The sequence below is a fragment of the Thunnus thynnus genome, chromosome 10, assembly GCF_963924715.1.
Source record: "Thunnus thynnus chromosome 10, fThuThy2.1, whole genome shotgun sequence".
Taxonomy (NCBI): Eukaryota; Metazoa; Chordata; class Actinopteri; order Scombriformes; family Scombridae; genus Thunnus; species Thunnus thynnus.
In genome coordinates, this window is record NC_089526.1 from 34,226,804 (window position 1) to 34,253,519 (window position 26,716).

A 26,716-nucleotide genomic window follows, 5' to 3' on the forward strand; every position below is an offset into this window, starting at 1 on the left:
TATTTTTCTATGCTCCTCATTTTTTAGTGTTTCATTCTGTTATAATTTTAAATTCTTCTTTGTTGTTAGTTTTACTGTTAAGCACTTTGTAACTCTGTTTAGAAAAGTGCTATATGTTGTGTTCATGAATATGAATTTGAAAGTTATTATTATTATTTATCTGACGGTGGTGAAAGTATGTGTGTGTGTGTGTGTGTGTGTGTGTGTGTGTGTGTGTGTGTGTGTGTGTGTATGTATGTATTACAATCTATGTGTAGGGCTTAGTGGTGTTGGCTCAACACATGAGGCAAACCATGTATTGTGAATGTGAATAGAGCTCAGTGGCAGTGCAGGGGATTAACATGAGAATAGTGTGTGAGTGCTGGAAGGCCTGTACTTCATTTTTTCCCACTTCAGCTCATGCTCTCTCACCTCAGCCCTCTGCTCCTCCAAACACTCAGCTGTGGTTCAGTTCTCTACTGTCATCGTTGCCTTACCCTGACTGCTCATAATCTTCCTTACCTCACCCTTCCTTGTACTCATCTTCTGGTGAAACTGGACACAACATGGAGAATAACCACACCTTCCTGTACTTTGCATATGGCAGCAACCTGCTGAAGGAGCGGCTCCAGCTCAAGAACCCCTCTGCGACAGTACACTGTGTGGCCAGGTTAAAGGTACAGTCTGACGTTACGAGAATCAACATTCTCTCCTATCTGAATTGTACACAAGTATGACTTCTTTCTTTTTCTATTTTTTCAGGACTATAAATTGGTGTTTGGGAACCATAAAGGCCTTGCCAGTGACCGGTGGCATGGAGGTGTGGCCACAATAGAGCACAGTCCAGGGGACGAGGTGTGGGGTGTGGTGTGGAGGATGAACATGTCTGATCTAGAGTCTCTAGACAGGTGAAGTTTTCATTCATCAATTTCTTCAATGGCCTCTGCTTATTTCCTTGAATGTTTCCCTGTGAAACTGACATCCACCATGATATGTGTATTTTTATGTTTGCGCACATGTGCACACACACAGTCAAGAGAATGTGACATTAGGTGCATACAGTCCTGTGGAGCTATCGGTGAAGACAAAAGGCCAGGAGCTCAACTGTCGTACGTACATAATGAACAGCTGTGTGTATGCCCCACCATCACCACAGTACCTACAGGTAAGACTGCTTTCACTGCATCCATGCTTGTGGGCTCACAGTACTTAAATGTAATGCTACAGATCAGAAAGTCATCTTTTCTACCTATTTTTAATGATAAAGCCGATTCCAACAAATCCCATGAAAAGACCAAAACCAACTATGTGTTAGTCTATCTCTCAATACTTTCTGAGAGACTTTCTGAAATACTTTCTCTCTACTTTCCCTACCCTGTCTGTGACTCTAAGCTCCTTCGGAAGATGTAAATCTTCAGCTCACAAATGTATAGTTTCATTATAATTAATATTTTCATAATAATTATTTTTTAATATTTTAATGTATTTCCATTTTTATCCAAAACCACTTTAACCAAAGTGTTGTAGTAACCTAAACCAAACCACACACAAGATGCACAATATGAGTCCCAGTCTCTGGTGTCAAAGTCCTGAGCTTTTAACCTGTCAGCATTTCTCTATGATTTCTGTGCAGTACAAGGACCTGGACTGGACTTCCTAGACTAGAAAAACTTTTCCAACATAATCCAGAGCATTTACACTTCCTCAGAAACATGTCTAGCAAAACAATTTAGTAGTATATAAACATTATTTTCAGGGGACAGAGTAGGACCAAAATATGTGTGTGAGCAGGAATTTTTAGAGTGGAGAAATAAACTTGTCAAAAACATTACACTAACAGCAAAAATAACAATACATTTTAAAAGTAAATTTGAACACAAATATACTCAAGTATAGTCAAGTTGAGATAAGAAAAATAAGATTCAACATCAAAATGTGCAATCTGTCACCAATGACTGATTAATTTTGTGGGTATGCATGTTCATTAATTTATCCTTTATTTACTGGCACTGTCTTGGCATTTCTGCGCTGTAATTTTTTGTTGTGCATTGACCGAGATACACAGTGATAGATCTGTAATAAGATGAAATATCCTGATATCATAATATCAGCCCAGCTGATTTATCTAGCTTTCTGGCTGTACATTATAATAATATTCACCTTAGCCATGACAAAACCTACACATGGTACTCAGTAACCTTTTAAAATGTAAATTTGCAGTAGACAGGAATAGCTTGTGTAGTACTTGGTTGATTCAAACTTATTGTTACATTTTGAATCCATAACAATGAAAACTATGATACTGTCATTGAATTTGGGGTAATTTGTTACAACTTTGTAATGATAGAATTATAACCACACAGCCCTGGTCACTAGTCACCCATGGATGACATTGTAAGTGATGCTTTGAATGAGTCTCTCTCCCTCTGTGTGATGTCAAACCTGGTTGTTTTAATGTTGTTGTTTTGAATTAGAAAGACAATAGAACAGATCATGAATCAGGTCAGGGGCATCACCTCCTATTTCCCTCTGTGAAGCATCTGGAATAGGGATCAGTCTGCACACACTCCTCATCACCTGACTATGTGATCAACAGGTCAAAACAGTCAGGATACGCCCTCTCTGCCATGCTACGTTTCATAGTTCTGACAGCTTGTGAGCTAGAATACCAGATTGTTCTTTTGCATGTGAGAGCTCCAAATATGCCTGAGAGAAAAGCAGCATGCAGAGAGGGACAGCGTGGCTTTGTAGCCACAGCTTTGTCTTCTACAGTGTATATACAAGAGTCCACTGTATTGTTCCCTCTGTTATGCTGGGCCTTGTCTCTGTGTGAGCTGTGAGTGAGGTGTTCTCAAACTGTTCACGTGGCTGTTACATACAGAACAGAATATAGTGTCTTTAATGGTACAAATGTCGACTACATTTATCCTCCACCCAGGCCCAAATCCAAATGTTCCATAAACTGGAAATTTCAAGGTCATGCTACAGTCTGAGTCGCCTAAGTGAACATATGGGAATGTGATGGAGACGGATTCATGTGGACACTGACGGAGGTTCGCATCTGTTGCTGCTTCTGTATGTGATATACTGTTTTTACTACGGCTGATCCACACAAGAGCTACAGTGGTTTAAGACATGATTTTTTGCATTAGCCATGAAAGAGGAGTTTGACAGTGGGCACCATTGTACAGTGTATGGCTATTTTTTTGAATAACCTCTATTTTTTCCCCCAGAATTGTCTTTTTAAACTTTCAAAAATTTGATTGCTTTATTCTGAAGACTGGGACATAAGTGGATGTGCACAGACTTTTTTGGGGGGGCAATTTCTCAATTTTTTAGAAAAAGGGCACTCACACTCACTGCATTGTCCCTAAGCCTCCTCCTGATGTTTGCACACTATCTAAAATCATATACCTAAACACACATACACACACACTGATATACATAGAATAATTGTCATGTTAAAAATACATCTCTACTTCTAACAAAAGATATGGAGACAAACACACAGTGATGTGATTTAGTAGCTCTATTACTTTAGTCACTAGGGGTCACTGCAGTCTGTGAACTGTGAATGGGTGATAGTGATGCAGAGACTTCTGAGTAGGAGATCATTGAAATATATATAGTAATGTAAGCTAAGTAATAGCAACCGATGTGCTAGTTCACAAATGACTACGAAGTATAATAAACAGTCAAGTTCAACAGTATGAGTCCATGAGTTCCATGACATGGTGTTAGAAGAGACCCTTCCCGACTGAATGAGATAAGGGGCATGATTGGAGCAGCGAAAATGGTGACGTTTCATGTAATGGAATCGTTTGACTTCACCCAGCCATCGGCATTGGCTGACATGGGGACAGCATTTCTCTCACTATCACATAGCAATGAAACTTAACCAGGAAAATGGTGAAGTTCAAGTTAACTATTTGTTGTATGCTGTGGGCAGTCTGGACTAATTAAAATAGTAGTAGAAAATTGCAGGCCATCCAGGTCTTTATGTCCTTAAGGCATGCTTGGAGTTTGTTTAACTGATTGGTTTCATCAGGCTTCATTGATAAATATAATTGGGTATCATCTGCATAACAATGAAAATTTATGGAGTGTTTCCTAATAATATTACCTAAAGGAAGCATATACAAGGTGAATAGTACTGGTCCAAGCACAGAACCTTGTGGAACTCCGTGTCTTTGCCTTCATGGAGGATTCATCGTTAACATGTACAAATTAAAATCAGTCTGATAAATAAGACCTCAACCAGCTTAATGCAGTTCCCTTAATGCCAATTAAATGTCCCAGTCTCTGTAATAAGATGTGATGATTAATTGTGTCGAATGCGGCACTAAGATCTAACAGGACAAGTATGGAGAGTTAGGAGGTCATTTGTGACTTTCACCAGTGCTGTCTCTGTGCTATGATGCACTCTAAATCCTGACTGAAAATCCTCAAATAAACTATTGTTATGTAGAAAGTCACATAACTGATTAGAGACTGCTTTCTCAAGGATCTTAGAGAGAAAGGGAAGATTAGATATAGGTCTATAGTTGGCTAAAATGCCTGAATCAAGAGAAGGCTTCTTAAGAAGAGATTTAATTACAGCTACTTTAAAATACTGTAGTACATAGCCTGTTACTAAAGACAGATTGATCTTACCTAGTAAAGAAGTGCTAACTAAGGGTAAGGCTTCCTTAAGCAACCTAGTTGGGATAGGGTCTAAGGGACAGGTTGATGGTTTAGCTGAACAAATCACTTAAGTTAGTTCAGGAAAGTCAACTGGAGAAAAACAGTCCAAACATATGTCAGGATTTACAGGTTCCTGTGTTTGGGGATAAATTGGTGCCTGTTGAGGGCAGGAGGTGGTGAATTTTGTCTCTAATAGTTAGAATTTTATCATTAAAGAAGCTCATAAAGTCATTACTACTGAGAGCTATAGGAATACATGGATCAATAGAGTTATGACTGTCAGCCCGGCCAAAGTGCTGAAAAGGAACCTAGGGCTGTTTTTATTCTCCTCTATTAATACTGAGTAATAGGCGGCTCTGGCATAACAGAGGGCCTTCCTATATCCTCCTTTTTAAAGGGGCGATGGAGTCGAGTGTTATTCGCAATGAGCCTGCAGCACTATCAACAAGATTATCAATTTGGGAGGGACTAAAATTAGCATAAGAGTCCTCTGTAGTATTGAGACATCGCATTGAATTCAATACTGATGGAATTGCTTCCTTAAATTTAGCTACAGCACTATCAGATAGACATCTAGTGAAGACATTTTTGTCTAATGGCGTGCAATCCAGTAATAGGAATTCAAAAGAAATGGTCTGATAAAATAGGATTTTGTGGAAAAATTATTAAATGTTCAATCCCATAAGTCAGACCAAGGTTGAGGGTGTGGTTAAGACAGTGAGTGGGTTTATTTAAACACTGAGTGAAGCCAATTGAATCTAATAATGAGATAAACGCAGTGCCAACACTATCATTATCAACGTCCACATGAATATTAAAATCACCTACTATAATTACTTTATGTGTACTAAGGACCAAGTTTGATAAAAACTTAGAATTCAGAGTACAGACCAGGAGGACGGTACACTATGACAAATAGAACTGGCTGTAAAGTTTTCCAGGTTGGGTGAGAGAGACTAAGAACAAGGCTTTCAAATGAGTTATGATTAAATTTAGGTCTAGGGTTGATGATTAGGCTTGAGTTAAAAATGGCTGCAACTCCACCTCCTCGGCCAGTGTCTCAAGGAATGTGAGTATCAATATGACTGGGGGGAGTGGATTCATTTAGGCTGGCATATTCTTCATGAGGTTTCAGGTTTCAGTTAGACAAAATAAATCAATGTGATGATCTGAGATTAAATCGTTTACTAATACGGCTCTAGATGACAGAGATCTAATGCTCAAGAGTCCACATTTAATTCTCTTATTTTGTTGTACTATTGCAGTAGTGGTTTTAATTTTTATTAGATTTTTATGAATGAATCCTCTTTGTTTACTTTGGATTTAATTGATTTAAGTGGTCAGGGGACAGACACAGTTTCTATGTGGTTTTGGGTGGGTAACTGCTCTAATGGAAGCGCAGAGAAGCATATAGGACTGCAGCTCTGCCTCCTGGTCTCAACTCTGGGTTGTCATGGTTTTGGTCGACTACTAAACTCAGCCGTATTTCTAGATATGAGAGCAGCTCCATCCGAAGTGGGATGTATGCCGTCTCTCCTAATCAGACCACATCTTCCCCAGAAAGTCTGCCAATTATCTATGAAGCCCACATCGTTTGCTGGACACCACCTCGACAGCCAGCAGTTGAATTGTGACATGCGGTTATACATGTCATCACTGGTCAGGTTTGGCAGGGGCCCAAAGAAAACTATGGAGTCTGACATCTAACCCTAATCGAGAGTCGTTCCCGCCGACGTGAATAACAATCGTCCCATATTTACGTTTATCCTTAGCCAGCAGTTTTAAATTTGATTCTATGTCGCCCGCTCTGGCCCCAGGAATACATTTAACTATGGCTGTTGGTGTCGCTAACTTCATGTTTCTGACTATGGAGCTGCCAATAATCAGAGTTGGTTTCTCAGCAGGTGTGTTGCTGAGTGGGGAGAACCTGTTAGAAACATGATGAATTATGAAACATGGTGAACTGTGGGCTTCTGCTTAGGGCTATACTTCCTTCGGACAGTCATCCAGCCACCCTGGCTTCCTGGCTGCTCGGGAACTACCGGGGGAGTAGGAGCTACACTAGGTCGGCCCACACCGGATACTGGGAGCTGGCTAACTACATTAGCTACTGATTGGTTTTCCATGGTGCGGAGCTGCGCTTCGAATTCACTAAGCCTCGCCTCCAACACTGCAAATAAACTACATTTATTACACGTACCATTTTCACTAAAGGAGGCAGAGGAATAACTAAACATTTGACACACCGAGCAAGAGAGTGATTAACAACTGTGGGATTAGCAAGAAAAATCGGTCAAAGAAGGAGAGAGCTAAGAGTGCTTGAGCAGAACTAGCATAGGTTTAAATATACAGCAGGTATTTATCCACAGTAGTGAGAAATATAGCAAAGTTAACTGAGCTGGGAGCAGCAAAAACACCATCAGTAACCACAGTCGGCAACCGGAAATGACACAATACACTTACCGTAGCACGTCAGCACGTCAGCTGATGTCAGTTGTAGCTGCTGCTGTCAGCTGTAGCTGCTGTAAAACTAAGCTTGTGGGGGCAGTGAGAATGGTGACCAGTGCATGGTTCTTAGGAGCCATTTCAGAGGACACAGATCTTGATGAGGACAAATGGTTCACAGACCTGCTAATTAATGGTACCACTGTACAATTTAGAATTGACACAGGTACAGGCATTATTACAATATTAGAACACACATACCTAAACCTGCCCCAGTGCCTTCTTAGAAACACAAGAGCAATTTTCAAAAGCCCTGATGGAAAGCTTACTACTTACTTAACTACTTACTACTAAATTTCTAACTCCAAAAGAAATTGACATAAATACACACTAACCTTACTACTAACCTGCTTGAACAAAAAATAGATAATCAAATGGGGCATTACGGGGAGTAGATGGGATTTGAGGCTGTTTTTGGAGACATTGGGCTGTTAAACTCTGAGCCGGTGAAAACAGAGCTCAGATTGTGTGCAGAGTCCTATAGTATCACCACACCATAGCGTATTCCTTTCCCTATCCTGCATCAAGTGGAAGAAGAATGGATGCTGTCTCTAGGCATTATTGAGGAGCTTAAAGAAGTACTCCCATCGTGCCTGTGATTAAAAAGAACAAGCAACCCAGAATCTGCGTTGATCTAACTAGACTCAACAAAGCAGCGAAGTGGGAGGGGTTTATTCTACCCACACTGGAGGACATTGCACCAAAGCTCTCTGGTGCCACAGTTTTCTCAGCTGTTGATGCCTTGAGTGGATTCTGCCAAATACCACTTGTCAGCAGCAGGGAGTTCACAACTTTTATCACATCAGTGGGCTGCTTCTGTTTTCAGAGGCTTGCTTGTGGAGTTACGTCTTCCCCGTTAGTATTTCAGCAAAAGATGAGCCCTCTCCTGAGAGATCATGCAGTTACTGTGTTGGTGATGCACAATGTCTTGTTTTTTTACAATAAAAAATACTACAACCACAACCTCAGAGCAGTAATGTAAAAGGTCCTAAGTAAAAGTGTCAGTTTGGGAAATCTGAAATCCTATATTTTGGGCACATCGTTGGAAAAAATGGTATCAAGCCCAACACTGGAAAACTCAGAGCACTGCCCAGCCCCACCAACATTCCAGATGGCAGGTTCCTCATCAACAGCCTACCAATAAACAATGCTGTGTGGATTTGGGGAGAGGCATGGGAGCAAGTATTTAAACAAGTGAAAGCCATGTTGACCACTGCACCAGTTGTGGCGTATTTTGATGCAACCAAGCCGTCGTTAGTGTAGATGCAAGTAGTTATGGGGTCCGTTCCACAAAGCAGGTTCAACAAACTCTGAGTCTAATCCTGAACTCTGAGTTGACCTACTCTGAGATAGGAAACTCTGAGTTTCCGGTTCCAGAACAGCTGATTTGAGTAAGTTTAATCAACTAGTAGTTTCACCTGGAGTTAAGCGCGTGCACCACAACTATAAAAAGCCAGCATCAATGGAGCCCCGATTCAACGAGTCACCATGGCAACGGGGAAGAGGAGGGCTGCGTTTTTCGCCCCACTAGAACTAGGAATCTTAATTCGCTCATACGGCGAGTTTGAGCATGTTTTCAGAAAGAAGTGCAACACAGCTGCAGCTGCAAAACAGAGGGAGACGGCGTGGGAGAACATTGCTGCTCGGGTCAGTGTATAAGTTTAAATGTAGTCCTTTGTAATCACAATAATATTACAGAGGAAAACTGCTTGAATGGTCGCCTATTAATTTATTTCATTTAGGTGCAATGCCGCAGGGGAGAAGCGCACTTGGCAGCAGTTTAGGATGAAATATAAAAACATTGTTCAAACAAGTAAAACCTCGACATAATCTCATGGGGGTACCTCATTTTGATCATTTTTTACATTGTAAAGTAAATATTAAAGCTGCAAACAGCATTGAACGGGCCTTCGCGCCCTTGCGCACGTCGGGCCACGGTGCAATCGAAGGGCTTCTGTGACGGGCATGTAGATGTCTTCAGACCCGGGCTGTTTTCAGACAGTGCAAGAAGGAGATAAACATCACTTCCTTTGTCCACTATTTTGCCCGCTGTTGGGGCTGCTTTACTGAAATTTCGTAAGGGGCGCTATTCAGTCAGTTTGCATCACTGATGGAATATTGTCATGTACATGTGTTCAGGCCGGGAGTCTTATCAAACATGTAAAGTTTGGTGCGGATTGGAGCATTTACAAAAAAGTTATAGCAACTTCCTCTGTAATGGCGAAACATCAAATCTCAACAGTGTGAGGATGAGAATTTTCTGCAGGGTGAGACATGGCTGCCTTGCTCACACCTGTGTCATAAAAATCATGCAAGTTTTGTGTCCATTCACTTGAATTTCAATTAGTAAATTGAAAACCCTTGATGAGTTTGTGTGTAAAACAAATTAATTTCCTAATTTTCATCAAGTCTATTTTTAGGATTGTAAAGACTTTTAACTAGGGATGCACGACATTGGATTTTTGCTGATATCCGATATGCTGATATTTCCAACTCATCGTGGTCCTCATATAGGCTATAGTCTTTCTTGATCATTAGTACAATATATGATTGCATGTGTAATAGTCTCCTCAGCTGAGTGGGAAAAAATATGTGCATATATCAACATTCTCTCTCTCTCCCTCTCAGCTGGAGAGAAGGATTTCAGAGTACTCTTCTTGTGAAATATCCTGATTAATCCCATGACTTTGGCCAAATCTTACATTAATAATCACATTTTTTTATAGGAATTTTCGACGCAAATCCATTGATACAGGTTTGAAAGTGGTTGGACTTATAGTTTAGACGTCAGACGCCCCGGTTTGGCACAAAGTCCATGCCCAGAGATTGCCTCCCCATTGGTTTACATTTTAAGGTGTGATGTTGCACTCCAACTTTCAGGGCTTACTAGATCTAAACCGTTCGAGTTATTACAAAGTTTTTAATAACTTTTGTTCAGCACAGTGTGATAAGTCATGTATTAAAGTTTGAAGCCGATACCATTAACGCCCTAGGAGGAGATAGCATTTATTCAAGGTCCAAAATTGGCACAAAGTCATACTTTCATGGGTGAACTGCAGACTTCCTGTTGGATTTAGGTCAGGGGTGTCAGTGTATGATTTGTAGGTCTTGATGAGACGAATAATTGAGTTTTGGTTCGATCTCTCTACAACATTCCTAAGGGCTGTGGCGGCCATTTTAGATACATAGGTGGCGCTCTCGAGCACATTTTGGCACTTTGGGGGTTAATTTTTACATTTTATCAAATATTTCACCAGACCTGATGTGCGTGCCAAATTTGGTGAGTTTTTGAGCATGTTTAGGGGGTCAAATTTGGAGTTGAAGTGGCGGATTAATAAAGAAAGAAACAAACACGCGAAATACAATAGGGTCTTCGCCCTTTGGGCTCAGGCCCTAATTAAGTGACTGTTTGACTGTGCAGTTGTTTTATCCCCAACATAATGCTGGTTTCACATACATAAATGTCTTCTCATCTACATCATGTTCTGTTAAATAACTAAGCCTATTTAAACTAACACAGACTTCTACTCAGCCAACAGAAAGAAGGCAGATGCCCGTAAAACGGGTGGTGGCCCAGCACAGCCACCTCTAACAGAGGCAGAGAGCTGGCCATAAGCCAGAATTTAGGAAGGCCAGTGGCTGGCTCTGACATTGTACAAAAAACTTAAATAAACTTAACTAAAATAAACTTAAATAAACTTAAATAAAAAGAAACGCAGCACAACACACAATATCTGCTGGGATGTGAGAGCATGACTATGATTGGTAATGTTGCAAATGTAAGGACAAATTAGGTTGTGTATGTAGATGATGGACTGTGACGTGAAACGGTACCGCTCAAAAAGGTAATTGTCTGGAAATGCTAGAACATCTATGCGCGGTCTGATAACCATCTCTCAACAAATATTTAATTCTCTGCGCAGTAATGCTGCACCTTCATCCACGGGATCGTTATCAAAAGGACATGCCATGTTAGTGAAAAAGTCGCCACTTACTGTGCCTAATGGACTTCTAATATACAGACTCTGATTTTTTTTTAATGATTTTTTTAAATGACAGACGGCAGAACTAGGCTACGCCAAAACTCGCCTGCTGACTGAATGAATGAATGAATCAAATGGAGTGTGTGGCTCTGAAAGAGGGGCGGAGACTGAGCGAAACTCGAGGTTCATTGAGAAAAACCTGGTCCCAACCAGGTTAGGTTCATAGAGTCTGTTACTACGGTAACTGACCAAGAGCTTAAGTTACCTCTCTCTCTGAAACAGGCTAGAGTTATCCCTCTTTCTCTGGTTTGAGTTACCTCCCTTTTTGAAACGGAAAACTCCGAGTTTCCCTCATTTCAGGGTTAACAGACTCTGAGATTTCACTAAACCTGCTTTGTGGAACGGAGCCCTGGTCTGAAAGGAGCTCTGTATCAGTAGCAGGGAGATTGACTCTGGCCAGTTGCCTTTTGCTCACAAACACTGACTGATATGGAGCAATGCTACAGTCAGATAATAAAAAGAATGTCTTGCAAGTGTGTGGGCATGTGAGTGGTTTGTCAGGTACCTACAAGGTATGGAAAAGTTATAAACCATTTGCCCCTCTGATAAACTCATATGACCTCGATAAAGCACCTGCAAGATGCCAGAGGTTGTTAATATATCTGATGTAGTTCTGTAGTAGTCCCTGGAAAGCAGCTTGTTGTGGCAAATTCTTTGTCTCACAAAAATCTGCAGGACAGTGGTGTATCTGACACTGAACACGATGCAGGTGGCCTATGTGCAGGTGGTGATATCAACAACACCAATAACAGGTGACAGATTAGATGCTATCAAGAGAGGCTACATAATCTGACACACCAGATGGTTTGTTACACAGAACCATCTGAGAAGTTCTCCTTAAAAATTATCTGAAAAAAACCATCTGGATCACCATCTACCACCATCTTACCTTGCAAGGCAGCTGGATTTGCGAAATTGGGAAATTGCAAGATCACGCAAGAATCCTGATAAGACACTGATTGGTCCGAACCACCAGTGATTTGGACACAAGCGCATAACTTAAAGCCTGACAAGATGGATTCTCGTCTGATCTTCTGATCTTGCGAATCCAGCTGCTTCGCAGGGTAAGAGGCTACTAGCAAGGATGCCGACCTTCAGAGGGCCGCTTGCTACATCAGTATAGGCTGGCCTGTAGACCTCTCACAAATATCACACACTGCATTCCATGCTGCCAGAGCTCACCTATCAGAAGTTGATGGACTCCTTCTGTATGATGATAGACTAAGTGTCGTGGGGGGGCCAACATGTCGTTTTGGTGGCCAGGGATTTGGTGGTCAGGGATTGGATGAGACATCACTGAGATGGTAGAAATATGAGTTCTGCCTGAGGAACCAACCTACTCCCCATAAATCTCCCGGTGCCCCTGTCACTCCAGTTCTCACAGCTTCCCTCAGAGGATAGAGGACCTCAGTAGGGAGAGCGGTTAAAACTCCTATCAGGTTCAAAGACCATGTTCCAAAGTAGGACTGTTAATCCCCATGTTGTATGTGCATAGGAAGTTGAGGATATTTTGTTACCATTACACCAAGTTCCAAAAGAAAAAAAAGAGGCAGATGTAAAATGAAAAAAAGTGAAATTTATTTTTGGACACAGTATCTGTTATGTGTTTGTGTTAAGAAGTTGCAATGACTAGCAATTAATATTTGTTTTTCACTTTATGTTAGAAGCTGCATTGAAATATTTTTGCCTGGTGGGAGAACTAAACAAAAAAGGAAGATATGATGTGATTTAGATGTAGCTCTATTACTTTAGCCACTAGGGGTCACTGCAGTCTGTGAACTGTGTATGGGTTATAGTGATAGATGGACTTCAATGTACAGTATGTATAGTGTCCTAGGAGAGGGATCCCTCTTGTTGCCCTTCCTGAGGTTTCTTCCATTTTTCCCCACCAAAGTTTTTATTTGGGAGTTTTACATTATTCAATTTGAGGGTCTAAGGATAGAGGTTTTTGTATTGCTGTGCATTGTAAAGACCCCTGAGGCAAATTTGTGATCTGTGATATTGGACTGTACAAACAAAATTGATTTGATTCGACTTGAGTGAGACAAGCTATGTGATAGAAACTAATGTGTTATAGTCGGGTCATGAATGACTACAAAGTATAATAAACAGTCAAGTTCAGCAGTATGAGTCCGTGAGTTTCATGACACATACTATATTATTATTAATTATTATTTCTGTAATGATACACTTGTTGGCCGGCTGTTGCTTTTTACGCAAACCAGGTTTCAAAATAACAAATAACTACTTCCCTTTGCTGCCTCCTCACCTCTGTCTCAGGCAGTAATTAGAATCTGTCAGCAGTGCAACTATATGCAAAAATGCTATGCTATTTTAATGTGCCATAGGTGTCTTTAGTATTGCTATTACTACTGATGCTACAAGACCACAACTCAAACCACAAACGAATCAAGTTTTGTACTGTAGGTTGAGGAGAAGTTCCCAGTTGGATAGGTTCAATCACACTCTTCTGCCACCCTGACTGAACTAGCATTTACTGTGGTGTGAGAAGCAGACAACCACTAGTGTGAGTGTCTATTTGGTTGTCCATAGGGATTGAAAAGACTGTGCAGTGTTTGAATCTACTCTGGATACTTCAGCCTGTCTGTCCAACACACAAGGAGACAGACTGTTCTGATAATATAAGTATTAACACTTAAGTTGCTCTAGGCAGAAACACAAAAAAGGAACACGTCATGCAGGTAAATGAACTGTTGTAGAAATCCAGAAAACACTGTTCTTTGCCTCCTGCCCACCGGTGACGCTACCCTCATCAGCAGAGTCATCTGAAAACTTCTGCACATGACAGGACTTAAGAGGAAGGGTGAGAGGACAGTCCCCTGCAGTACTCCTGTGCTACAGCCCACCCATTCAGACACATCTGCACAGCCGCACAAACTGTAGTCTGTCTGTCAGGTAGTCAGTAATCCAGGAGGTTAAGGAGTCATCTACCTGCATCCTCTGGAGCTTTTCTCCCAGCAGCACAGGCTGGATTGTGTTAAAAGTGCTGGAGAAATCAAAGAACATGATTATAACAGTGCTGTGAGAGAGATGAGAGAGGGCTTGATGAAACAGGTAGGTAGGTAGGTAATGGCATCCTCGACTCCAACCTGAGGGTGATAGGCAAACTGCAGTGGGTCCAGGGAGGTGCTCAGCTGAGGTCTGAGATGGGCCAACACCAGTCTCTCCAGGACTTTCGTTGTATGGGATGTCAGGGTATGTATGGGGTAGTCATTGAAGGCAGCTGGAGATGACTTCTTTGCCACCAGAACACGGCAGGATGTCTTCCAAAGCACAGGAACCCTCTCCTGACTCAGGGTCAGGTTAAACAGGTGCTATAAAATCCCACATAGCTGGCCAGTACAGGCCTTTAGGACTCTGGGGCTGATCACATCAGGGCCTGCAGTCTTGTTGTGGTGCAGTCTCTGTTCATACCTGGCATTAAAATGCATCTTGGATGATCCTATCACAAGTGGACAAGTACAGTTGTGAATGCACTCAAGATGCATTGAGGACAAATTGAGATCTCAATGCTCAGACCACATTTGGAGGTGGTCTGGGCCACATATGTCTACGTTCTTTTAGCAGTGTGTACCTCAGTGTGGCCACATTGAAGGACTGCCACTCAACTGACGTTCTCTGCATAAGCGGAAGTATATACTCATTCGTGCGCCAACAGCCTCATATTGCAATGTGAAACAACAAGAAGAGACCTCAACAACAGGCAAAATGGATTCTCGTGGAAGGAGTGTACATTAAACATGCTGTCTGATTTCCATTGGTGCTGAAGAGGTTTGATTTTTGCCACACGCCAAGGTCTTTGCAAACTTTTAATTTCCAGCAGACTAGGCACGGGAAGTGCTTTGCTGCCTCCTGTGGGTTAAAAACAACAACGCATTTGGTCTTTGCAAACAGGATTAATGTACATGTGTAATTGCATATATAGCGGGGAAGTGAGATCTGATCACAAGTGGTCACTCGAGACACATGTCTCAAGTGACAGGAGAAGCCTTGACTAGCAGAATGTGTTCACACCGAACTCCAGCACACTCCTGCGGCCCCTATTTTTATACTTGGTGATTTTAATCATTGCAGGCTCGAGCTAGCCCTACCTGGATTTCATCAGTATGTCAAATGTGGAAAAAGGAATAATAGAGTTCTGGACAAATGTTTTGGGAATAGGGGTTTACAAAGCTAAGGCTCTCTCTCCTCTCTCCAATTCGGATCACTCTATCGTTCATCTCCTGCCCACATACAAATCTGCACTCAAGTATAGCAAGCCCCAGCACAAGACAGTGCTGCAGTGAACTGAGGACAGTGTGGAAACACTGAGGGGCTGTTTCCTTAGCACTGACTGGAGCATCTTCTATAACTTGGAGCTTGATGAGGCTGTTGATACAATTTCAGATTATATTAACTTTTGTGTTGACATTGTAGTGCCTACAAAGAACATTTTACACTTTCCCAACAATAAGTCACACATTACTAGGGAGGTTAAAGACTGTATTAACAAAAAGAAACTGCCTTTTAGAAATAAAGGCTGTGGGGCAGTATGAAAAACTTGACAAACATGAATTGTCAGAGGAGGAAACAGATTATTAACCTGAACAAACTAGAGGGAGCTAATTAACTGAATGACTTTTTTCTCAGGTTTGAAACACAGGACTTTTCTCAGGAGGGGGCTGAGGTCTTAGACTCTATAACCAACACTGATGCCCCTGATTGGCTAGAAATTGATCCACAGCAGGTTCAGACTATTTTTAGTAAAGTTTGCTATAAGAAATCTATGGTACTGGATGGCTTGTCTGCTGTCCTGCTAAATCATTGCTGATATGAACTGACTGCTACTTGGTGCCTCAGACATTGTGCCAGCTCTCTGGAAAAAGTCCATAATAATTCCAGTACCTAAAGTTACATGCCCTTCTGCCAATAATGACTTCAGACCTGTAGTGTTAACTTCTGTGGTAATGAAATGTTTTGAGAAGGTGGTGGTTAACAAGCTCAAGACAGAGGTGGCTTCCTGTATGGATCCTTTTCAGTTTTCCTACAGGCAGGGGCAGAGTACAGTGGATGCTGTCATCAGTGTGACTCACTTAATCAGCAAACATTTAGAGGACACTAAGGCTTATGCGCGGGTTTTATTTGCAGATTTTAGTTCACCTTTTAACACAATACAACTTTACCTGCCTGTCCAGAAATTAAAGGACATGCAAGTCAATTTTTCTTAATCAAATGGTTTTATTTTATGTTTAACAGATAGGTCCCAACAGGTTAAGGTGAATAGCTCTCTCTCAGAGGTCAAAAACTGTAGTACAGGGGTCCCTCAAGGCTGTGTAAGTTCACCTATCCTATTTACACTGTAAAAAAATGATTGCAGAAGCTGCTAGCCAAATAATTATGTCATTAAATTCTCAGATGACACAATTATTTTAAGCCTGCTGAGGGCTGATGACTGCCCCTCTGTATACCGCAATGAGATATCCACTTTTAAGGTCTGGTGCAACAGCTGACACTTTTATTCTAAAGATCCAAGGGAGGTGAGAGCCCATGAGCCTGTGATTGCTGGCAACAGAGACATTGAACAGGTGTGCTCCTTTAAGTATCTGGGCATAGTAATGGACAATAACTTAAAATGGAATGTTCACATTAAGTATTTGTGTGCTAGGCTGGCTCAAAGAATTCTGGAGAAACTTTCTCCACCAACTCAGACTGTTTGTTGTGTGTACAGAGATGATGTTTACATTCTACAATGCGGTGCTGGAAAGCATTATCAGGTATGGCATCATGGTACAGTACCCTAACGTTCCAGCTGAAAACTAGATTGGCTAATATGGTGAAGACAGCTATGAAGGTGACAGGGAAGAAGGATTACCCGTCCCTCCAAACCACCTATGAGAGAACGGTGGTCAGACAGGCGCATAGGATATTGGAAGACCCGTCACATATCTTATTCCCTGACATTATTACCTTCAGAGCAGACGTTATAGAGCTAACAGATGTATAAGTAACCATTTTAAGCTTTCCTTTGCCCCAACTTCTATTTCACTACTCAATAAACAACCAGCCCAACCCCCATGTTTGTAGTGCCTCAAGCTCAGTGTAGGAGATGTTATAAGGAAGTAGGCTTCGTGGTTTTTTAGTCTAGGTAGTATGTTCTATGATTGTTGAGATTTTATCTATCACAAAGTGAATTATGTGTCACTTTAGCATGGGTTATGTGCAATAGGGCGTGGCTGCACTTGGAGTGAGCTCCTGATTACATCTCAAACTTGGACCTAAAAAAGTGGAACATTTTGTAAAAGAACCTTCAATAATCTTCAGCAAGGACTCTGAAGAAGAAGTAATAGCATTGATCAGCAAGAACAGAAGAGAAAATATCGTCTTTGGATATATTTTCCAAATCAAAACAACTAGCTGTCAACTGCTAACTGCTACTTGCTGTTACCAATATTCCAAAGGAGATACAGCACTAAAGAAGCTAACAGAAGAGTTATTTTATGAAAACCAGAAGAAAAATTAAAGGATCCTTGCTAGTAACATAATCCATGCATGCTGGAGCCTCTCTATGCACCCTGGACTCTAGAAGGCAAGGTCGAGAGGAGGTTGCGGGTGCACCGGGCCAGTGCTGAGGGGCTTAAGAGGAGCTTCTACCCTCAGGCCACTGGGATCCTGGATGGGATTGCTGCCTAGGACTGTCCTCCGAGGCAGTTTATCGTACCCCAGAGCATGCCTGTTAAAAACTGCATCAAGTTCAAAGCAGTTTTTCATCAGAAAAAAGACCTGGGCTGTGTTTCATGGAGTTCTTTTTGGACTACTGTTGGTACTCACTGCTGTATTGCCTGTATGTGTCTGTCTGGCCAGAGCAATCAACGTTGATGGAACACCTGGGACACCAAGTGATTGGGCTTGGGCCAAATGCTGGCTCATGGCCAGTTGACGCTCCTACAGTGAGTTTTCATCATAACTTACTGCAATATTTTATATTTTGCAATCTATTCCTCTGTCCTGCGGCATGGATGACCCCGGTGCTAGAGCAAATCACCGATCCAGTGGACCAGTCATCTGCCACCCTGTTTCGGAGAATAGCAGGTCTCCTCTCCTGTTCTTCGGAGATGTTCAACTAAATCCTGGACCAGTGACCCCTGGAGCACTGCAGAACTTTGGTGCTGATTTGTGCCTGAGTGTGTCTGGGACTCCTCTGGTGCTGGTGATGAGTGAGCATCAACTTTCTAAGTCAGGCTTCTCCCTTAACAGACTAAACTTTGTTAACACCAGGCATGATGTCTCAATGAATAACTTTTCGCTACTGGACTGTGGAGACCTTGATAGGTCCAGTGTCTCTCTCACAAAACCTGCTGCTGATGCCACTGTGTTGAAACCCTGCAGGAGGCAGAGGTTATTCAAAACCTTCCAAGCTGTCAATCATGCAAAAGTCTTATGGGACCAGGAGCTCAAACTGAGGGGGGCTATTTGGTGGACATTTTCACATCAGAAGCATTACTGCAAAGAGCAGTCAGTAAACAAACAACTCCTGCGAGTATGTTCACAGTGCCTGGATACCAATGTTTTAGAAGGGACAGACCTGATGGAAGAGGAGGAGGGGTGCTTTTTTATGAGACAACATCAAATGTGAACATATCATTTACAGTGTGGGTAACACGTTAGACTATGTTGGGATAAAAATAATGTTCTCCCAACAAATGTCTTTTAACATAGGTCAACAAATGTCACATACACATCAGGTGTCTATAGATCAACTCATAGAAGTCTTGAAAGAGTGCAATCTCAACAAAGAATTATTACTCATGGGTGATTTTAATGTGAACTGGGAGGATACATCTAAGAGGAAAAAACTAAAAATGATCACAGAGAAATTCCAACTAGAACAACTAGTAAAAGGCCCAATTAGGATTGCAAAATGCTCCAGTACACAAATTGATCTAATATTTACGAACAAACCAGAAAGAATAACTAAAAGTTATAATTTGATCACTGGCTTATCAGATCATAACCTAACCCTATATGCGAGAAAACTGACTAAAAATAGATTTAGGACCATGGCAACTAAGACAATGATCCTTCAATGCATACCCAGAGTTAAGCAAGACGAATTTGTCAGTGAAATTAACAGCTTGAACTGTACTGTTCTCTGATGATCTGGACTAAAGCTGTGATACTTTTACTAACAGAATCAACTCTGTGAGGGAAAGATTTAATGTGAGGATACAGATAAAATCTAAAAATAGAAACAATTTACTGTGGTTTAATGAAAATTTGTGGAAACTAATGAAATCTAGAGATGCTGCACTAAGGAAGGTAATTAAAACTAGAAGAGACACTGACATGCTGATTTATAAAAGTTTAAGGAACAAAGTTATCCAAGAGCTAAGAGAAGCTAAATGTTAAAAAAAACGGTTAAAACTATAAAGTACAACTTAGCAAATTTTAGACATATTAGAAACTGTCTATCTTTGGACGCAGCCAAGATATTTATGCATGCTATGATTCTTTCCCTTATGTTTTATTGCATCACATGTTGGGGGCAGGCTGGAGAAAGCCATAAAACCTCTTGAATCCTTATAGAAAGAAACTCTAAAAACTCTGGACAAAAAGCCAATGTAGGGTACTGGAAAAATACAATTTACTAATTATTCTCAAATTTGTGCCTTTTTATCTCTATAAAATTTCAAATGGTTTGGCCCCTCCTCCACTACGTGACTTTGTGTACTCTCGCTCAGTAAGTTCTATTAGATCCTCCAAAATATCTTCTATACAAGATTGTACCATACCATTTCATTGCACTGCATTTGGGCAATCAGCCACGAAGCCACGAATCAGTTGAATGCCATACCTGATGATATGAAGAGCTGCAGTTCCATCAGTCTGTTCAAAACCAAATTAAGAAATCTGCTAAAAACTACTAAGCTCTGTAACCACTTACTCTAAATTTCATTTCATGGTCTTCTCATGAATGCAAATAATCTTGCTCTTATTTGACAAGTTCACATAAATCATTTATAGTTGACATTGTGAGTGTATGTGATATGCTATTGTGTGTAGCTCTGTGTTTTGTATAATGTGTCCTGTGTGTTTTTTGCTTTGTACTGTTTGTCACTGTGCTGGTATGTTTTAATTGTGACCTGCCTAAGGGACTGCAGATGAAAATTAGCTATGCTCTAACTCTGGTACAGCATATAAAACGGTAACATTTATGTTCAACACTGTACAATTTCCTTCAGGACATTAAGGTTTATCTCATCTCATCCCATCATCTCATCTCATGTCGTGACGCATTCTAATGCCAGGTGTGAGCTGACATACTTAGAGTTGTCCATTTGTGATTGGATCACCTGCATTAGATCATGCATTCTAATGCATCTTAGGGTGTGAACATCTAGCATCTGGCTGGGGCAGTGGAAGTGTATACGTATTTCATGTTTGCATACAGTAAATCCAAAGTTTTATTTTCTCTGGTGGGGCATTTAACAAATTCATAAAAACTAGTGGAGTGCCCGTTCAAAACGTGCCTGTTCAGAACAGGCTTGATGCTTATTATTTCTTGAGAACTGCATAAACATGTATGGATTGACAAACATATCAATTAACACATCAATGCTGGTGCTAATATTGACTATGACACCAAATTTATTAAAAAAATCAGCATTTCATGGGTTGTAAATGGTTCAACTTGTTATCTACTGTTTAAAATCAGCCCTGAAAAGGCGGGGCCAATGCTGACGTAGAGTCGACTGTTTGGGAAGTCTCTACACATGGAACTTATATGAGAAAGGTAATGGCCACCTCCCCCAGCCCTGCGCTCATTTTCAAATATATACTGATCGAGAAATACAGTTTTAGCTTCAGCAACTAACAGCATTGCTGGCCCGCTGGAGGGGGCCTCTCCATCTGTGACTGTCTGCAACACAGACAACAGAAAATCTGTGTTGCAACAGAAATCCTCCTCACATCTTGCCCTGCAGCTCCTCAACTCTCCCGCTATCTGTTTCTGCAGTTATCAGCTTGTAAAATCTTGTTTAAAAACTTTAAATCATGGTGTAACTGAAGCTCCACCAAAACTATCATGTAGGCGGAGCTGCTCTGCAGTGGACAACTTCAGCTTACAGGTCAGCTACTGCTCTGCAGCAGACAGCTTCAGCTGATAGGATCTGTCTGCTGCGGAGCCACAACGCCAATTTTGGTGGAGCTGCATTGCAGCCAACAGGTTCAACTGACAGTTCCGCTGCTGGAGCACCTACACCTGCTGCAGAGCTGAGCTGCAAAGCTACAGAGCTGCGGTCAGACAGGTTCCAGCCCGGTCGCTAGAATAAAACGCTGGCATTGTAAGTTCCTGCAAACCACAGATACGTTGAATATTAACAGTTCAACATGTGTAATACGTAGCATATTAACATTTAAACAATACTTATCCTATCAACATTTGATGAAAACGTATCATATCAACATTTCCAGAATACATATCATAACATTTCTAAAGTGATGTAGTTCACATGGGATCTATATGAGCTGACTTTCTTCTTAGGAAGAGGAAGCATAGGTGGATGGTTAGGAAGTTTGTTGGCAGAAAGCTGGAAATCAGCACAGAGCACGGTTAGAGACCACCTTGAAACCAATGCCTGCTTCCCATTTCAACCGACAAAACATGTTTTCAGCGAGACATCGGGACATTTGCAGTCGTTTTTATTTTATTTTAACCCAAACCATAATCTTTCCCTAACCCTAACCAAGTGGTTTTGTGTCTAAACCTAACCAGATCTTAACCACAGCGTTGTCACATCATAAAACATCATTATTCAACAGATAATGGCCAAAATTGAAACGTAGATATTCAATGTATCTGTGGTTGTAGAAACGTACAATGCCAATGTTTTGTTCTGGCAATTAGGTTCACAGGTTCAGTAACTGCTCCGGTTACACCGCAAATTAGCATTTAAAAAAAACATTTTAACAGTAGACAACTGCAGGAACAGTCAGCTGGATAATTAAAGAGCTACAGGACGAATGCCAAATGACTTCTGGCCAATTTAAATGTCGTTGCACTGTTTGTCTTCCTCTCATTATTATTATATGTCACTGCAGCAACCTCTGCCCTGCTGCCTCACACAGCTACTCCCCCTCAGCTCTCTCTTTTCTGGCCCTCTCTCTCTCTTTTTCTCTTGTCTTTATTTGAAGTGAGTTGGGAAACCCAACACTTTCTGTCATTCACAGGCTTTCTCTCTCTCAGAGAAACTCTTCCACCACTCTTTCCTCACCAGAGCTGTCTCTCTGTCGCTCACTCTTGCACACAGTTCACTCACCCTCCCTCTCTTTTTCTCCTGTCTTTTTTAAAATGAGTCAGAAAACCCACAACTAAGCCTAGCTTTTAACATTATAAAATAAAGAGAGATGTCATCCGCTCCTCTCTCTCATGGCAGGGTTGTACAGCTCTGACCATGACATGCAGTAGCAGAGCCCAGAGGCCCTGCCCCGCTGCAGCAGAGGGGAGTGGCTTCCTGTTCACTTGTTTATTTCAAGTTTATTAATATTAAATGTGTTGCATGTCCAAATTGCACCAAATTTCCACAATGCACTTCCTTGTGTTGGATTTGGTGGGACTGCATTTGGTTATTAGTAATAAATAATAATTATCAACGATAATTATGAAATCAAGGAATTATTAATATTAATTAATAAACATTATACTACCAACTAATAATAATCAAACAACACACATAACAGCAGTTGTGCATAGTCAAAACATGTAGGCAAAAGTGTGTGTGTGTGTGTGTGTGTGTGTGTGTGTGTGTGTGAGACAAGATAGTTGACGTAATCTGGCCAGCTGACGTCACGCGACCTTACGATAGCGAAAGTGATCTGGCAAGATGACATTGCACGAGATTCACGATGGTATGACTTCGGGGGGGGAAGTCACGTCACATCAAGAGCCACCCGGCAGATGTAGCCGCAAAAATCTGGTTAAACAATAGCAAGATAGCGCCGACCAGTGGTCAGTGGCATCTCTGCACAGACGTGGAGAAAACGTGCATGATTATGTCAGTGTGTGTGCGTGTGTTGGTAAAAAGAGAGGGAAGGAGAAGGAGGGAAAGCCAATTCTCGGTCCCGCAACTGTGAGGGGAGAGCAGTGGTTGCTTTATCCACAGAAAGCGCGCGGTACGGATGGTAGTCTGTGCGCACGTTGTCTAGTTGTGAACTGACAAAGCAATTTAATTTTCACTCGCGGTGGCACAAACATAGCAGTCCCAAGTGGGACAAAACAGTCTAGCGTGGTGAACACAAACTAAACAGGCAGCAACTTCAAATACTAGAAAATCTATATTATATATAAATACTAGAAACAGAAAATCCTTTCTCCTTCTGCAGGCACAGTGAGAGCGGAGCAAACGAGCACTCTCGTGGATCCAATAATAGTGTTCGGGTGAACACGAGTCGAAATCTCGTCTCGTCCAGCGAGGCTCCAAAAAAAGGGGGAATAAGCACACGTGCGCAATTTACCTCCGTTGGTAATCTGGCTGGTGGAGAAAGTGGGACCTTTTCTAGCTCGGTTACACTGGAAAGCGGTGACGTTTGTCTGCAGCCAGCACTTAAAGGGGCGGTGATGTCACGGCTGCGTTGCCATTGCTCCCTGTGGTGTTGATGCATCTCTGCCAATCAGAGACGAGAGTTTGAGGCTTCCTGCTGAGTTCACAGGCGCGAACTGGCAAAGCATCATGGGAAATGGAGTCTGTGAGCAGCATTTTGGCGCTGCTCCTTTGTTTCAGGGAACAAAGGAAAAAGGTGGCCTCGTGGCCAAGCTTCAGAGAGATCCCCAGCAATGCACTCACCAAGTATGAAGAGGATATGTGAAGGACAATCATACATACATACACACAGACAGACAGACAGAAATTCCTTGCTTTATATAGAAAGATTTGGCGGTGCAGCAGACAGAGAACTGTGGTTAAAGTCTGCTGAAATAACCATGAAAGCATTTGGGTGTTGATTTTGTAATCTCGCGGTGACAGAGTTGTTGACGTCTCAAACTATTTAACATGTCTGGAATTACACCATTTTTTGTTCAAAAGCGATGCAGTCCCCCTTCTTTTCTTCTTACTGCTCTACCTGCAGTCTCTGTCGGCCCGTACAGTCTGAACTGTGATGGTGGTAGAGTCTGGAATATATTCCTATGAGCAACTGCATGTAAGCTTCAAAAATATAATATTCAACAATAGACACTGTTTCTACTGTTATCACACACTTGTCAAGCTATATATACTGTATGTGTGTGTGTGTGTGTGTGTGTGTGTATAACTTGATTTCTGGACCACTGACTGGTATGTCATAGCCTATGGATTATTCTTATTCTGATGGCCTTTACTTTCTCCAGATATGACTTTGTTTTCCTTTTCTTTAATAAAATTGTGATTCAAACATCTCTCAGCTCACTCTTGATGTGTTGAAACTCATCATAAATAAAACTGAGTTTCAAAACATCAGCAATAAGCTGATATTTGTGGTTTTATTGGTTGTTATGAGCAAATCAGGGCTTTTATTGTACATTCAGGACAGTCAATATATTCAGTTTCATTAACTACTGCAGGTGATTGTGATGGGAGCAGAGCAAAACGGCTTGCCAAAGGACTACCAGGAGAAGTTGAGAGCAATCAAGACCAACATGTATGAGGGCCCTCTACCTATGATGGCTGAGCTGGAGCGAGCCAGAAGAGCCAAAGAGAGGGACAACCACCATTCTGATGCCTGATGATTAAGCAGAATCTAGGTCCATTTTTCACGGTAAGAAAGTCCCTGTAGAACTGTATTCAACCTAATACTGAAGCTTAAGGCCATATTCAGACCAAATCAGGCGTTGCGGTGAGAGCGTTTACTTTTACAGTTTACTTTTTTGTGTGATGTTTTGTAAGTCTTTTGCAGACAAAAAGTTGTGCTAATTAGATTAATGAAGGCTCAATTTGTCCTGTAGATAACATGTAAACCAATTCCTACTGTAAATGTCCTAAACATCGTTATATCTGTCCTGTAGGGGGAAGTGCTATGCTGCAGCAAGGGACAGTGAATATACTCCTTGTAATGACAACGTTTCCAGTGTGATCTAAACAGTTTCATACACGAATGTAGTAGTATTTTCTTTTTATATACGAGGCTTACAGTAAGAACTCGTTTTAGATGTCTAGTAGGGCTGTAGTCTCCGGGTCGACTGGTCGATTAGTTGGTTGATATGCTCTCAAATTCTCATTGGTCGAATATATCGCTGTGTTACTTTTATAAGGAGAGAAGTGCTACATCAATTACACCTTTCAGGATTAATCTATTATTTCAGGGACAGACTAACAAATCACCTGTGAAAACGGGGTGTATTCAAAACATCCCCATTGTCTTCACAACTTTGAACTCGCGCAACCTAATGGAGACTGCTAGGTCTAACTATACTGAACATTTACTGGGCATTTACTAAACATACTGAACGTTTACTGAATCAGTGTTACTCCTATAATTATAGCAACGAAAACCCCTGCCAGGCCAAAAAAATATTTTTTAATGCCAAAAATAACACCAAATATCCATTCTTTCAGAAATTAATAGCATTTGGGAGCCTCTGTGCAGTGCTGTTCTGATACCTGAGCAAGGAACTATCCATTTATAGGTTCCTTGTACGTGAGTCAACCTCTGTGTTGGTAGTGTATCTCCGTTAAGGAATACAGCATTGTGTAATCTGTGTGCGCAGCGGGTGGGAAAGCGCGAGCAGCAGAAGTGACGGTGAACACAAGCAGAGCAGAGGAGTAAGTTGTCAGTCTGGCAGTAAATGTACTGTACAGACTACAGTGTAACAGTTAATAAATGCTGAAGCTTCTCAAGACCAAGAAAAGTCACGTCTGTTGTTTCCCCAACTGCTGGAAAAGTGAGGGAGGTTAGCTAAACAGAGTAATGGAGATAGGAGAAATGTGTGGATGCGGAGTTCACTCTGTCCCATATCATCCAACAATTTTTAATCCCCCTCCCCCTCCCATTACGATTTCAGTCGACCAAGATTTTCTTTGGTTGACTACAGCCCTAATGTCTAGATCAGTGGTTCTCAAATGGGGTCCACAGACCCCCAGGGGTCCTTGAGGCGGTTCCTGGGTGTCCCCAGCAAAAAGTCGAACAATTTATTTTCACTATAATTCCATCAATAAGTAACACAATGACAGAATTTATGACTATTTTGGTCATAGGTTTTATAAACTTTCTGTAACAAAACATCTAAAAGCAAAAATCTTATCAAATAGTGGTCCATGGTCTAATTTGTGTCAGTTTAGGGGTCCTTGAAGTGAAAAAGTTTGAGAACCACTGGTACAAGTGTACTGTTTGTTTTGGTGAGCCCCAAGTTACGTCAAGTGTTCTCTTCTTAGGAACCTCTGGGGTTACAACACAGCCTGAGGACTGCCAGCCAAGATGTTGTGCCCACAATGTCCCCATGTTCTTCATTCATCTTATCTTCTCATTCATATTGCAAT

The 26,716-nt window shown here is 41.4% G+C and overlaps 1 protein-coding gene across 1 annotated transcript; it reads left to right on the top strand.

Annotated features, from left to right (window-relative positions):
- Window positions 1-386: 386 nt before the first annotated feature.
- On the top strand, window positions 387-26,716 carry ggctb (gamma-glutamylcyclotransferase b). Its single transcript, XM_067600156.1, has 5 exons — window positions 387-656; window positions 742-887; window positions 1,012-1,144; window positions 24,805-24,998; window positions 26,612-26,716. The coding sequence occupies exons 1-4, from the start codon at window positions 546-548 to the stop codon at window positions 24,964-24,966; spliced, it is 552 nt and encodes a 183-aa protein (XP_067456257.1). The 5' UTR covers window positions 387-545; the 3' UTR covers window positions 24,967-24,998; window positions 26,612-26,716.